At 35.3% G+C, this 13,471-nt stretch overlaps 1 protein-coding gene across 8 annotated transcripts in view; it reads left to right on the top strand.

Moving 5' to 3' along the window:
• Nucleotides 1-13,471, top strand: part of LRP1B (LDL receptor related protein 1B) — a 759,343-nt gene that overhangs the window by 622,022 nt on the left and 123,850 nt on the right. For all 8 annotated transcript variants that reach the window (XM_030018329.2, XM_030018325.2, XM_030018333.2 and 5 more), the window contains 6 exons: nucleotides 458-577; nucleotides 2,496-2,624; nucleotides 3,609-3,731; nucleotides 8,717-8,857; nucleotides 10,001-10,188; nucleotides 11,572-11,755. In XM_030018329.2, coding sequence (XP_029874189.1) covers nucleotides 458-577; nucleotides 2,496-2,624; nucleotides 3,609-3,731; nucleotides 8,717-8,857; nucleotides 10,001-10,188; nucleotides 11,572-11,755 — 885 coding nt within the window. The remainder of the gene's footprint in view (nucleotides 1-457; nucleotides 578-2,495; nucleotides 2,625-3,608; nucleotides 3,732-8,716; nucleotides 8,858-10,000; nucleotides 10,189-11,571; nucleotides 11,756-13,471) is intronic.

The raw sequence follows: 13,471 nt of genomic DNA, 5'->3' as shown, positions 1-13,471 counted from the left end.
GTTAAATACTGCAATACCAAGAGGAAGGCTGTGTTGGAAAATTTGGACGGTGCCGTCTCTGACCTGCTACCAAAATAAAGCAGTTCACTATAGTTATAATATCCATGTAAAATACACAACCCAGACTTATGTTTTTAAAGTGTTTGTCCTCATCCCACTAGCAAAATGTTTAAAAATATTAGAATGTTTTGAATGTTTTACTATTTATTTATTTATTTGCCTATTTGTTTGTTTATTTATTTATTTTTATAAATGTATTGGTGAATGCAAACTCTTACACAAACTGGTAACATCCTGAATACCAGGATTAGGATTATACTGTGTTTGAGTATTTTAATACACTAAAATTGGGAGGACAGAAAGGAGCGGTGTGTAGATTCCTAAACTATGCTAGCAAACACAGGGAACGCAGTGCTGTTGTGAACCTAACAAATGCAGTGGCTGGTGTCATTCCTAGATTCATCTTGTTCATGGAATCAGTTTGCTTGCTCTGCAAACAAATGCATCTCTAAGCAGTGGACTTGTGATGGTGAGGATGACTGTGGAGATGGTTTGGATGAGAGTGATGCTATTTGTGGTAAGTAGAATAATTTTAGTTCTGTATTGTGTTGGATCATGCATACTGAAGGAGACCAAGTGATCAAAGAAGGTGGTGGAAAGGGAGCAAGGACAGCAACTCCAAAGAGCACGCGCTTTAAGGATAGAGTATTAGAGGATATCTTCAACTAGCAGCTAGATACCTTTTTATGGGGACTGTATGATTTGTGTGTAGTCTATCAGTGAAGACATGAATGGGACACCAGCATGAGCTAAAGCAGAACCAAACTTCTCTCCAATTCCCATCCTTGAGGTAAACCCCCTGTATCGCTATTTGCGTTTTATATTTCAGTGGTAGGTGCTTGAAGACTCTAAAGTTGTTTGGTTTTTTTTTTTTTTTCCCTAGCTCTTTCTCCTGTTCCCTTTAAATTTTTGTATATTCAATCATAAGCATTATTGCATAATGTTCCTCTCAAATTCCCAAACCTTCCAAATTTCATAAGGAATTGAAAATTTTACTTTCATTCTGGGGTTCAGTTGACTGGAAATGTGTTAGTGAATTCTTTTCAAAAGAAAGGCACATTGTGTCAAGTCATACTGTCACGATTTCATGATATTTTCTACATTGGTTCCATCCTTATCTATGCTGTATTTTAACATTTTCTTTTTAAAATTCCAACTTTTAACTCTTAAATATTTGTTCCTTTTCAAAAATCCTCTTACTTAAAGTCCATTCAACAAAGACTATTTTATTCCATATTTTATGTGTGATACCACAGTAAAAATATTGTTGATAACATTACTGGAGGTGTTAAGTAGACAGAGAAGAAATCTCTTCAGCTTATGTTCAGGGTTGTGGGTTGTTAATGTAGTTTCTTAATCAAACACAGATGTAGAAATGCCAACAAATGAAAAGGACAAAGGTGGAAATTATACTGTTCTAATATGGCAAAATATGACTTAATTACTACATTAACTTCACGCTGACATCCGTCCACAGTACATTTCTTCATTGTATTCAGGTCATGCTGAGGACTGGGGAGTTGGAGGCAATGTTTGTTTGAAAGGGAAGATTTCTCTCTGCCTCTCTCCCCCAGGGAAAGGAGAAGGTGTGAAATGAGAAGACAAGAACCTCGTCTGGGACTGCTATAGAACAGTGTGAAACCCTAAGAAACATCAAGGCCTGAAGCTTAATAGGAAACTTAGAGCAGAAAATAGAAAAAGGGAGAGGAAAACAAAGGCCAGCAAATTGCAAAGTGTCACTACAACATACCTTTTTTTTGTTTGGTTTTTTTTGTGAAGTATATTTAACTTATATAAGAGAATACATTAAGTGATGGTTTGCGCAAAAGTTTACTTCCAAACAGAGTAAAATTAATCCTAGGATTCTGTGATATTCTTATCTGGAGGAAAGCCTGTTTAAAAAAAAAATAGTCAAATAAAAAGTATGTTGAGTTACTCACGTTAGAACTGTCAGATATTTTCTTACTCCCACCACTACTCTACTTGGTACACACTGTTTTCTTCTACACGGGGCTGACTCATGCAACTTTAACCTCCTGGTATAGAGTATAGCATATAGACTGTAGTGATGTGAGGATTATACAGGTTACATACATTATTAGTTCCTTTGTTCGGTCAGTCCCAACATTCAGTCAAACATAAAGACCCCAATTGGTTTGAAAAGTTATTCTGCTGGATAGTTTTCATGAAGTATGGTAAACTAAATTCCCTTGCAGAAAATTAAGAGACTGAATAAACAAAAAGAATAAAAGAAATAGCAGATAGTCGAATTTACTGTAAAATACAGTCTTAGCCAGTATGTCTGTCATACTGTGCAGATCAAAAGCTTCAAGTTTTATTTTAAAATAAAAATCCCTTACTCAGTCATTAGCCATTACTTTAAAAAAAGCTATCAGTTAGAACGTGTTCAAGACTCACATGTAATGTTTTTTCAGGTTCAGTGACCTGTGCAGCAGATACGTTCAGTTGCTTAGGCTCCCATGCCTGTGTTCCCCAACACTGGCTCTGTGACGGTGAAAGAGACTGTCCTAACGGGAGTGATGAACTGTCGACAGCAGGCTGTGGTATGTTTGCATGTTAAAAATGTATAGCATTTCTTTTCTTGGTGCTTTTGCCTTTACAATATCCAGATGCTGTTTGTGTCTGTAGTATCATAACCCTCACACTGTCAAGATTGTTAGTAAAGATTGATGAACCACATGTGAGCATACATACCAGTTTTCTTCAACATTTTAATCAGCCTACCATCTTCAGGTTTTGTTAATACATACTGAGGCACACCAGCTGAAGATCAGTATGTGTGTCACGTCATAGACATTATACAGCATGTTTACCTAATGAAAATTAGCACATTATCGACTATGCAGTTTTATTGCTCTTCCTGAGGAAAATGCTGCTGCATGTCAGGGAGGCTGTGCATCAAAAAGGGAGATACAGTTCTGTCTCCAGTTTATTCTGGCTAATTGTTCAGATCTTGACATCTCTTGCCCTATAAACTATTACTTCCAGTCTTCTGAAATACATTTCTATTAAAAGTGCCAGGAGTTCAGTAGCAGTTTCATTAGGGGTTTTGTTTTATTAATGTATATAAAAATGGTATAGGTTAAAAATATTGACATATGTTCTCTCCACTGAATGTATATTCTATCACCATTTCTATGCTGAGTTATATTTTGAGTATTTATGGATTTTAAAGAGCTTTCGTTCAGAAGCAGAATAACATAGGAAGGACACCTGTACTACCCAAATGTTCTTTTCCTCAGAGGCAGACCTTAGGTTAGTTGTAGGCACCACCAACTTCTGAACCCTTTCTGTCTTGCATTACATGAGATTTTAGCTATCCTGACTTCTTTAGCTATCTTTGTGGTGACGAGTAACTTTTTCTGCTATTGAATTGTGCGGTGTTCTTTGTATGACTCAAAAGTTATGGTTATTTCCATTGAAACCACTCAGACTAACTAATTCTTGTTTCATCTTTCTGTAAGAAAATGGCTGTATATCTTACTGTTCTCAATTTCATTTATTTTTATGTACTGTATTTTCCTTAGCTCCTAATAACACCTGTGATGAGAATGCTTTCATGTGCCATAACAAAATCTGCATTCCCAAACAGTTTGTATGTGACCATGATGATGACTGTGGAGATGGATCAGATGAATCTCTGGAATGTGGCAAGTATAACAAAAGTAGAGTAAACAGAAAAATTTCAGACTGTTAACTGTAAGGCCTTCTGCAAGGTCCTTACTTTAAGTCACTATTGAAAAAGAAAGCTCTTGGCTTTTTAAAATTGTTTTAATGTTAACTTTTAAATTATGCATTAATGAATACAACTTGGTATTAACTTGGAGCTGGAGCTCCAGTGACAAATTATTTGCTATAATTTATTTGCTATAGTTGTGACTTACAGTTGATTGCTAATAAAATTTAACAGAATTTAAAAATGTACAGTCTATACTTTCTTGTTCATTATATGTGTCTTTTTTATATATTTTTTGTCTTTGTCTCTATATGCATTTTTTCTATCAAATCATGAAACATCTCTGTCATGATTATCACTGCAGTTAAATGGTATCAACTAAAGCCTTATGTGAATGTTTAATTTTCACCATTCATATGAATTTAGGGTTTCTTATATTATGTGAATGTGTGTACAGTATATCTAGGCCATACTCAGAAACATTCATCTATGTAAGTAATATTTGTGAAAAATGTAGTGCAAATAGTCTGTCTAAAAAGGTAAATTATTGATTATCGTGCCTGCTTTTGTGCAGTTAAAATCTATATTGCTTATTTACTCTATTAAATTTGCTCAGCAGAAAATAGCTAGCTATGTATTTTAGGCATTTCTGTTGTACACAACACCTGAAGAGTGTATATTCATAAATGATCTAAGTAGACATCCAAAGATTGTAAGGAAAAGCATGTTTGGTATTTGCATTTAGTAAAATTTTTCATGTAAAGTTTGAGTTGAACATGTAATGGAACATTTCAGGAAAATAATGTAATGTTGCAAATAAGAACTTACTTGTTTGCTGGTCACATAAAGAACAGATTTCATCAATATCACTTAGAACTGTATATGATATGGAAGAAATCTGCTCCTGTGATGAATTGGGCAGTCACCAAATTGTCTTTTCTCTCTCTATGCTCACCAGAAGTAGGCTGGTATTTAAGAGGCAACAGCTATTCCTGCCGCATCGACATTAGATAGGTCAGATCAGGAGAGTACCTTTGAAACAAATCTCCCGCTCACCCCCACGTCCTGTGTTTTGGCTCACACGGAGCGGTGCTGAAGCAAGTGAACTGACAGGAGAAAAACCATCAAAAACCTCTGAAGCTGAGCCAGTTGGTATACTTCAGCCAGTAGTGGGTACGAAGTCCACAGGAGCAGAAGAGAGCTAGTGTGAAGTAAAATCCTGAAATGCATCTAGTGTGGATATTGGGTTCTCATCACCAGCTGTTTCATCCTGCTGTTCCTCCCTTACTGCGCCACACCGCTTGCCAGCGTAGGCTGCTGGAATCTTGAAGAAAGAAGGGAACAAACATGCCTTTCCTAGCAAACTCCATTTGCTTTTCACTTACGTAAACTACATGGTGTTTTGAAAGGAGCAGTTTGCGACAATAAGCTGTTGTAGGGAAAAACTGCATAGTTCATGTAGTTTAAACCAAATCGGGATCAAAGCAGGTTATTGGTTTATTAATGACAGATAACTAATTGGCAATCGGTGAACATTCAGTATCGAGAGCAGCAACACAGTGGGTAAACCACACCTGCAAAATGTTGATAGATCTTACGCATTTTTAAACACCATTGTATAATTCATCCCCCAAAGTTCTGAACACGCAGACAGACAGAGAGCAGAGTTGCGCGTGCCTTCTGCCCCGGCGCAGGACACGGGGGTGCTAGCACACGTGCCCACTAATCCACAGAGGGCTGTAGCTCCACTTGGTGTACCCACCCCGCCAGGTTCAAAGCACGTGCTCTTCTACTCACGTTGCTCTCTTAACAGATGTGGTGATCTAGGCCCTTCTGCTAAAATGAGGCCGTGAGAGTGGACCTGCATGGTAATGAAACTGTAAACTATTTCCTCTGTTAGTAGTAGGTGATGCGTGCCAGAACTCTCTATAGAAGTGATTCATTTGGGGTTTGTTCCTCTATTTAGCACTATGTGATCAAGTTGAATGGTGAGGGAGTAGGAGAACCTTTCTGATCAGATTTTACTTGGAAGCAGTCTTCAATTCCTAAATAAGTATTTAGAACTAAACAGTCACAAACTTTGGAAATAGGTGCATTTTTTTCTGCATGCTTATACTTTCTTGCTGGTGTATTTCATTTGTTTTCTATAACATCATATACATGCACGGTCCCTTAAAATACTGACAAATAAATAGTGATAGTTTGACAAACTTTTGGAAAGAGACGGGAGGAGGAAACAGCAACAGAAGCAGAGGAGGTACAAACTCCTGATCTAATTGTAGTATGGACCTGCCTTTAGGCACTGGCTCTATTTAATTTCTACTCTGTAAACTGAAATCTATAGCAACATTTGTTATGTGTTACACTGCTCCAATGCAATTTTCTGTTAGCTGGCAATCACATACACACCTTAGTGTGTGACTAGTATGGTAAACTCATTATACTGTAATTTTAGGAAAGGGTTACATTCTTTTATGAGAAAGGGAACTACTCAGAGAGAGTAGGAATCAAATTCCAAATCACACTTTTTAAGGTGTTATCAGGATGTAAAAATAAACCACGTAATTCACCAAGATTTTATACTTGTGATTTCTGATTTGACTGCAAACTAGGTAGCCTGATCATAGCTCTACTAGGTTCTAGAGCTAGAGCTTTGCATCTTGATATTAAAAAAAGAGATACTCTTCAGCAGGCAGTCTACTGAATGGGATGAAATTTGGTTTGAAATATATTCCTAAAAGCTGTATTGAGGGAATCCATTTAAAAATCTAGATTTTTTTTTTCCATCTGTATCATTGAAAAGTCTATTTTCTTGTTTTTTTCTAGAGTATTATTCAGATATAATATAAAAATTGAACTGGTGATGGGAGTAACCAGTTTTTACTTGTATCAGAATTTGCATCTAAACAGATTTTAAAAGTTCACAATCATTCTAATTCTTGAAAATTTCTTTGATACAAGTTTTGATTCCATTGTATGATCCTGTCTTTTTAATGAAATCTTAATAATTAATTACTTGTAAAGGAAAAATAGCAATAATTCAAGCTGGGGATAGCATGAGAACAAAATACAGTCTTCCTAAATTGCAGCTCCTATTGCTGCTGTAAGAGACAAAATACTCAGCTACATGAGCCACTATCTCATCCGATAAGGTATTTCTTATGTTCTTGAAAATAAGAAGAAAAAAAAAAAAAGTAGGAGCTGTATTCAGGAATATGAAATTTCATCAAGAAGATGAAATACTTTGTTTATGTGGCTAATCAAAAGACAAATACAGGAATAGGAAGGATTTTCTGGTTTCAGTTTCCAGCTTCTTTATGTCCTGTCATCCAGAGCAGAGGCAATATTAAGCTGAAGCCCTTGTTCTGCACGTTTGTAATGACCTTTCTGATGATGACATACTTGTGAAATGCTGCAGACATGAGGTAAAACTGTTGGTCTGTAAAATCTTGCACTCAAAGGTGTCTCAGACAAACAAAAAACTTAACCTTTTTTCCATATCAAGCCAGCCTATCTTCTTTCAAGCATGATCTATGTAAAAAAAGAGGAAAAAGAACTTCTTCACAAGACCACAGAATTATTTGAATTCCAAGTAATGTTTGTAATTGATGCAATAACATATTGCATTTTGAAAATAGTACATTAACACATTTCTAAATGAAAACTAAAGATATACAAGCGGTTTAAAGCTCTTGATGTAGATGGATATCTCATCCCAGACAGTCAAATGTTATGCCTCCATCTGCTGTCAGAAAAAAAGGCTCTACTAGATAGCAGGAAATACAGTAATTAGAAAAAAAAGAATGAATATTAGCTTTCTACTTCTAGACAGTAGAAAGTTATCAGTGCTCATTTCAGATGTTCACAGCTTCAGTAGTTAAAGCTTCAGTAGTTACTATAATTTGGATATATTTCTTGGAAAAATCAAATTTATTGAGCTTAAAATCTGCATTTTTTTCAAGAGAAAAGAATGTTAAACATAATTCAGCATGATTTGGATTTTTTTCAAAACAGTTGCAAAATCATTCTTCATAGTCAGAATGAGTGTTCGTATGTAATTCTTACTTTATAACCATATTTTCTTCATACATTTTCTTGAGTTTTAAACTAAATCAAGGATTGCTTTCAAGGCTCTTTTAAAGGACTACAGATTATTTGAGGTGGAATTTATACACATAGAATACAGGAAAAGTTACATTTCTCTTTTCCAAGCAGGAACATAGGTTTTTTAGTAGTTGGTTTAGTGTAATGAATCTTACAAGTAAATATCTTACAAATAGAAGGTGGTTTTCCCTCTGGGAATTTTTCAACTTTCAGGTTTCAAAATAGAATAGAAAAAAAACAAATTTGTGCTGACTTTTCTAAATTTTTCTACTGCTTTGTTGGTTTTGAACTCCAGGTTAAACAGCTGTGTTCTGAAAAGCAAATGCCTCTCTGTAGTTTCTTTACTTCATTATATATTATAATTTTCTGTTAGAAATCCATTTTTAACATTGAAAATGTATACATTTTATATGTATTGATTTTGTGGCCATCTTAGAAAATGCATGTTTAGTGTGGTTACAGTGATTAGTGTTCTGCATGTTTTAAAGGGAAAGCATATCGTAGTAAGCATATCGCAGAAATATTTGCTGGGTATAGTAATTTCTGAAATGTCTGTTAGAAAGCCATTTCCTCATAATAGCAAAAAGTTAAATTACACCTAAAAGAAAGTGTATTTATGATTGAGAGCTGCATAAATATGTTTTATATATGTGGAAATTGTTTCATGACTATACTGTGCTGCGTAAGAGACAATTGAATTCTCTCTTTGTTGGTAGACACTTGTGTATAAGCATATAATGCTTTGTATCTCCTTTCAGAACAAAAGATACTTTTACTTACGTTGCCCTGTATACACAAAATTTTATGTCGAAAGTATGAAGCAAAGTATGAAGTCATTGATTGCTGTATTTCTAGGGTATCGTCACTGTCGTCCTGGAGAGTTCACTTGTGCTGATGGAAGATGCCTGTTAAATTCCCAGTGGCAATGTGATGGTGATTTTGACTGCCCAGACCATTCTGATGAAGCACCTATAAACACAAAATGCAAAAGTTCAGGTTCATATTTAATTGTTTTGATAACATGTGTCCTTTCTTTTTGGAAAGCAAAGGTTTAGGATTGTAGATAGGCAAATGTAAAACCTCGTAGCTTAAATCTCCAGTGCCTTCATGGTGATATTCCTTATGCCTTGCAAGGAGAATGTGTTTTCAGTCCTGAGCATCCAAAACATCAATTCGCAATGTTGAAGCCACCAGTTCTTATGGCATAAGATGGCTGCTGGTTCCTTAATGCATAAATTCTGTTAGTACTAAAATAAGATGGTATTAATGTGATAATTGCCAAAGTTTCTAGCTTGCCCTGAAAATGTTTACTATATCTGATATACTCATCACACAGAAGTAGATCATACAAAAGGGGATGTAAAGTTGTTGTGTAAAGTAATAAACACTGGTTTATTTTTATTAGTAAATTACTGACCAAATGTGATTGGATTTATTGATAATTTCTACTGACATAAATAAGTTTGCTGAGGTCTGACTGACTTTTGAGAAGTAGATGAATCCTGGTCTGCATATGATATTCTCTTCTGTGGCTTTTTGAAAGACCAATTCTTCTGTCTAGATCTTATGACTTTATTGCACAGTAGCCCAGTCCTTTATACCAATTTTGATGGAAATCACTCATTTGCTTTGAGGTAAGGCAACACACCTGCTGTATATTTAAGCGTTCTAAGTCTGATTTGAAGAACCTGAATGTAGCTGAAACAACATATTCAAGTTTTGCCAAACAGGGAAAAAACATGTACGTGTGTCCTCAGATAAGGAATGCATCAGAATTCAGTCAGTCATGTTACTAAACACCTCAGCATTCACAGAGGAGAGAAGCCCCACTTTTTTAAGTTTTGTAAACTGTAGAACTATATTTTGTGCAGAGATAATGTAGAGTATTCTCAATTATATAAAAACAAATGTGTAGAAGGGAGTAATAAGTTGAAGTATTCATACATTTTCCAGGAGAGGAATAACCTTTAAAGACACTGGAAAGTAAAAAGGTATTATAATACTTTCAGTAAGAAATGAATATTCAATTTTTACACAATTGTTTCATCTCACATGCACACATTACAGCTGATCCATGAGAAAATTCATTCCAAATACTAATAGACCACACCAAGTTGTGTTCTCTTTTTTGTTTTCCAGAGCAGTCATGTAACAGCTCTTTCTTTATGTGCAAAAATGGCAAGTGTATTCCTCAAAGGGATGTTTGTGATAACAAAGAAGATTGTAGTGATGGATCTGATGAGAAAAGCTGCCACATAAATGAATGCCTCAGTAAGAAAGTTAGCGGCTGTTCTCAAGATTGTCAGGATCTTCTTGTTGGATACAAGGTGAATAATTACAAAATGTGGTGTAATATAATGCAAATTCTTAATTAACTGTTTCTTATCTATTGGGTGTTTATAATAAAACTCCAGCATGTTGTACTTCCTTGTAATGAAGTAGCTTACCTACCATAGCAAGAACATTCAAATTTTTATTTCCAGTAAGCAAACGATTGCCAATTGTATAAAAAAACCCCAGTACAGTGCATACTTTAAACCTATGGAAAAGAACATAAAATGCTTTAAATACAACAGATCATACTGATTTATACAGAGCACTGAAAAATCAGTTGTGAAAAAGGAAAACACGTAGGAGTGAATAGCAGGAATAGCAGTTTTCTCCAGATTTTTTTCCAAGTCAGAGACTTACAGAAATATTTAAACTAAGTATAATCACCTTAGTTGCATAATAAAGCTATTAGTTGTCTGCATGTGATGGTGTTTTCTAAATCACCTGAATCTGCTCTTTGGCCTTGAGACAGAGAGAGGAATACTTCTTGGGTGTTATGTAAACCCTGGCCACTGCCTGCACTAACCTGTAAATAGAAGCTGAGAATAGAAAAGAGATGTTTTCAGGGTTTTAACTCTGAAGTAACCCTAACTGCACCCCCAAATGTTTCATCTTTTTAATAGAATATTGACCCACTGAGAACTAAATAAAATCTGTCCAATGTGGCTTAGCTCTAAAGGTAATTCAAACCTCTGAAACAGTGTCCTAGTCGAGAAGCCATAGACTAGAGGGCTGGAGACTAGGTTGGGTACAGCAAAGAATACAGGAGGGAACATGATACAAAGTTTTCCGCTGATGAAACTATCCCCCTATTTCAAAAGCCCTCTGCCCAGTTGTATTTCATATCATGCACACTGCATGTGATAAGCTTACCACAGTGATCATCAGACTCCAATAAAAATCAGCTTCGAGGGTTCTCGATCACATTACTGTATTGGTTACACAGAATACTAGATGTTATCAATGCTTCAAGAAAAATTGTTAAAAACTGTATATCTTTACCAAAAAGCACATGTGTACTTGAAAATAAAGAACTCCAAAGGGTCCATCCATCATTATTTTCATGGAAGAATCCTTTCCATATTTTTGAAAAGGTGTGTTTTACTTTTTCTTCATTTAAAGAAGAAAGAATAATTACTCATTCTACAGGGTTATTTGGGAGGGAATGGTACTTGGGATCACACCAGCAATAGTTGAAAAGAAATGTAGGTATGTCTGCCTGTCTGTAAACAGTATAAACAGCAACGTAATTAAGATGTTACTTGAAAAAATGAGACTGCATGAAAAAGTTTATGATGCTAACACATTCAGATGTACGTAAGATAACAAACAGAATCAAAGAGTAATTCAAAATTAATGTATTTGTTTTTCTTTCCCAGTGCAAATGCTGGCCTGGATTCCTGCTGAAGGATGATGGCAAAACATGTATAGATATTGATGAATGTTCATCTGGATTTCCCTGTAGCCAGCAGTGCATCAATACATATGGAACCTACAAATGCTTGTGTGCAGATGGGTATGAAATACAGCCTGATAACCTAAATGGCTGCAAATCCCTTTCAGGTATCGCTTTTTCTTTTTAATCCACAGCTGTATCCAAAATAATTTGTGAAATACCTTAGCTCCGTGGTCTGTTACTCTTTTAGGTAAGATAAACAGAGTTACTTTGAAGCACACTACCTCTTCAGTAAACAATAGGAATATGATTCAATGTCTGAATGTAATAATAAGTTCTATTTTTAGTATGTACTGTGCTCAAATAATTTGTAGTGAATAGTTGCAGTGGATTACGAAACTTTGAATTAGTAACTTTATTAGAAAAAGTATTAGGAAAGTTAAAATACATCACTTTATTTCTGAGTCACATGATAATAGTATGTTTTTGATAATTGTTTAAAAGACTTCCGCTGTGTTATTTCATCAACTTTAGAATATTAGAATGTACTTCAAGGTTCCTGGTATGAAAAAGAGGAACAGGAAGAAATAATAGAAATTCCAAAATCTACTATTCTTATAGCATATGAAATCCTCCAGTCTTATACATCATACACAGTAAAGTTCAAGATATATAGGAACATTGGTTATTTCCTCACCTCTCTGTCTATGCCACTGATGTTATTTTTATGTGCTTCAGTGAGTGGGATTCGCTAGATCAGTGAAAGGAAGAGCAAATGTCAACAGGAAAGAAACAAAAAACCCATTACTGTGTTCTGCTGGATTTCCTTCATAGTGCAGGCAATCTTCGGCTTGAGCAGACTTCTCCTTATTCCAGTCTTGCACAAAGTTGTTTGTGTTTTGTTTTTAAATATCAAAAAACTTCTATTTTCTTTCTAAATGACAAGGAGACTGGAACCTCTGTCTGCCTCATATTCCTGTCTCAGGTGCTTCCCTGAGTAATCAGAGGAAACACAGGAGAGGGCAGAAATACAGTATTTGGTTTTTGCTTTACTGCTATCTCACACCTTGCAAGCCACTCATACATTTAGAAGCCATAGATCACTCGCACAAGAAGGGCAGCTGGAACACATCATAGTAAGGTTTATTGGAGTTGTAATATATCAAACTTCAAAAGTGATCGTGACAAAGCTGTTTGTGCTGTGGCAAGGATGGTTGTGCTGCGAGGAAGTGCCAACCTGTGAATGTTTGGCCTAATGCTGATTTCTTGCATAAATTGCCTTGAACTCTACGACAGAGCAGAGCGTGACAGCCATTCTCCACAAAGCACTAACAGTCAGTGCTGAGGATGGTGCCTTGGATCATTTAAGAACAGGAGAATGTCCTAAGGGTTGAACATAAAATGCAAGCAAGGTGGTACAATGCATTCAGTACAAGAGCAGAGTAGGCTGGACAACACATTACATTCCAGAATGTATGAGCAGTAGATACAAGCCTTTAATATATTTTTAATTATTAGTAGTAATTATTTTTTTATTGTAGCTGAGATCTCTGTTAATAGAGCTAAAATAAAGACAGCTTTTTAAATTTTTTTTTTTTTGCTATTGTGTACGTCAGTGTCAGAGATGTTTCAAAGTAAGTGATAGCATGAGTGGGTATCTGAAGGAATATTTTTTGATAAACTAGAAAACCAGGGGTAAAAAAGCCAAATCTGGCTTCAGTTCAGAATTAGAGAATCAAGTTTTGTCCAAATAGCTCTTTCTTTATGTCTATACTGTTCAGATTATTGAAATCTTAAAAAGCAATGGTCAAAACATGCTTGGTTTGCAACCAAAACAAATAGTAGTCTTAGTGATAATTTGAAAGTGAATGTTGAAATTAAAA

Source organism: Aquila chrysaetos, chromosome 6, assembly GCF_900496995.4.
Source record: "Aquila chrysaetos chrysaetos chromosome 6, bAquChr1.4, whole genome shotgun sequence".
Taxonomy (NCBI): Eukaryota; Metazoa; Chordata; class Aves; order Accipitriformes; family Accipitridae; genus Aquila; species Aquila chrysaetos.
The sequence above is the reverse complement of the archived record's forward strand: the minus strand, read 5'-3'. Positions and strand labels throughout refer to the sequence as shown.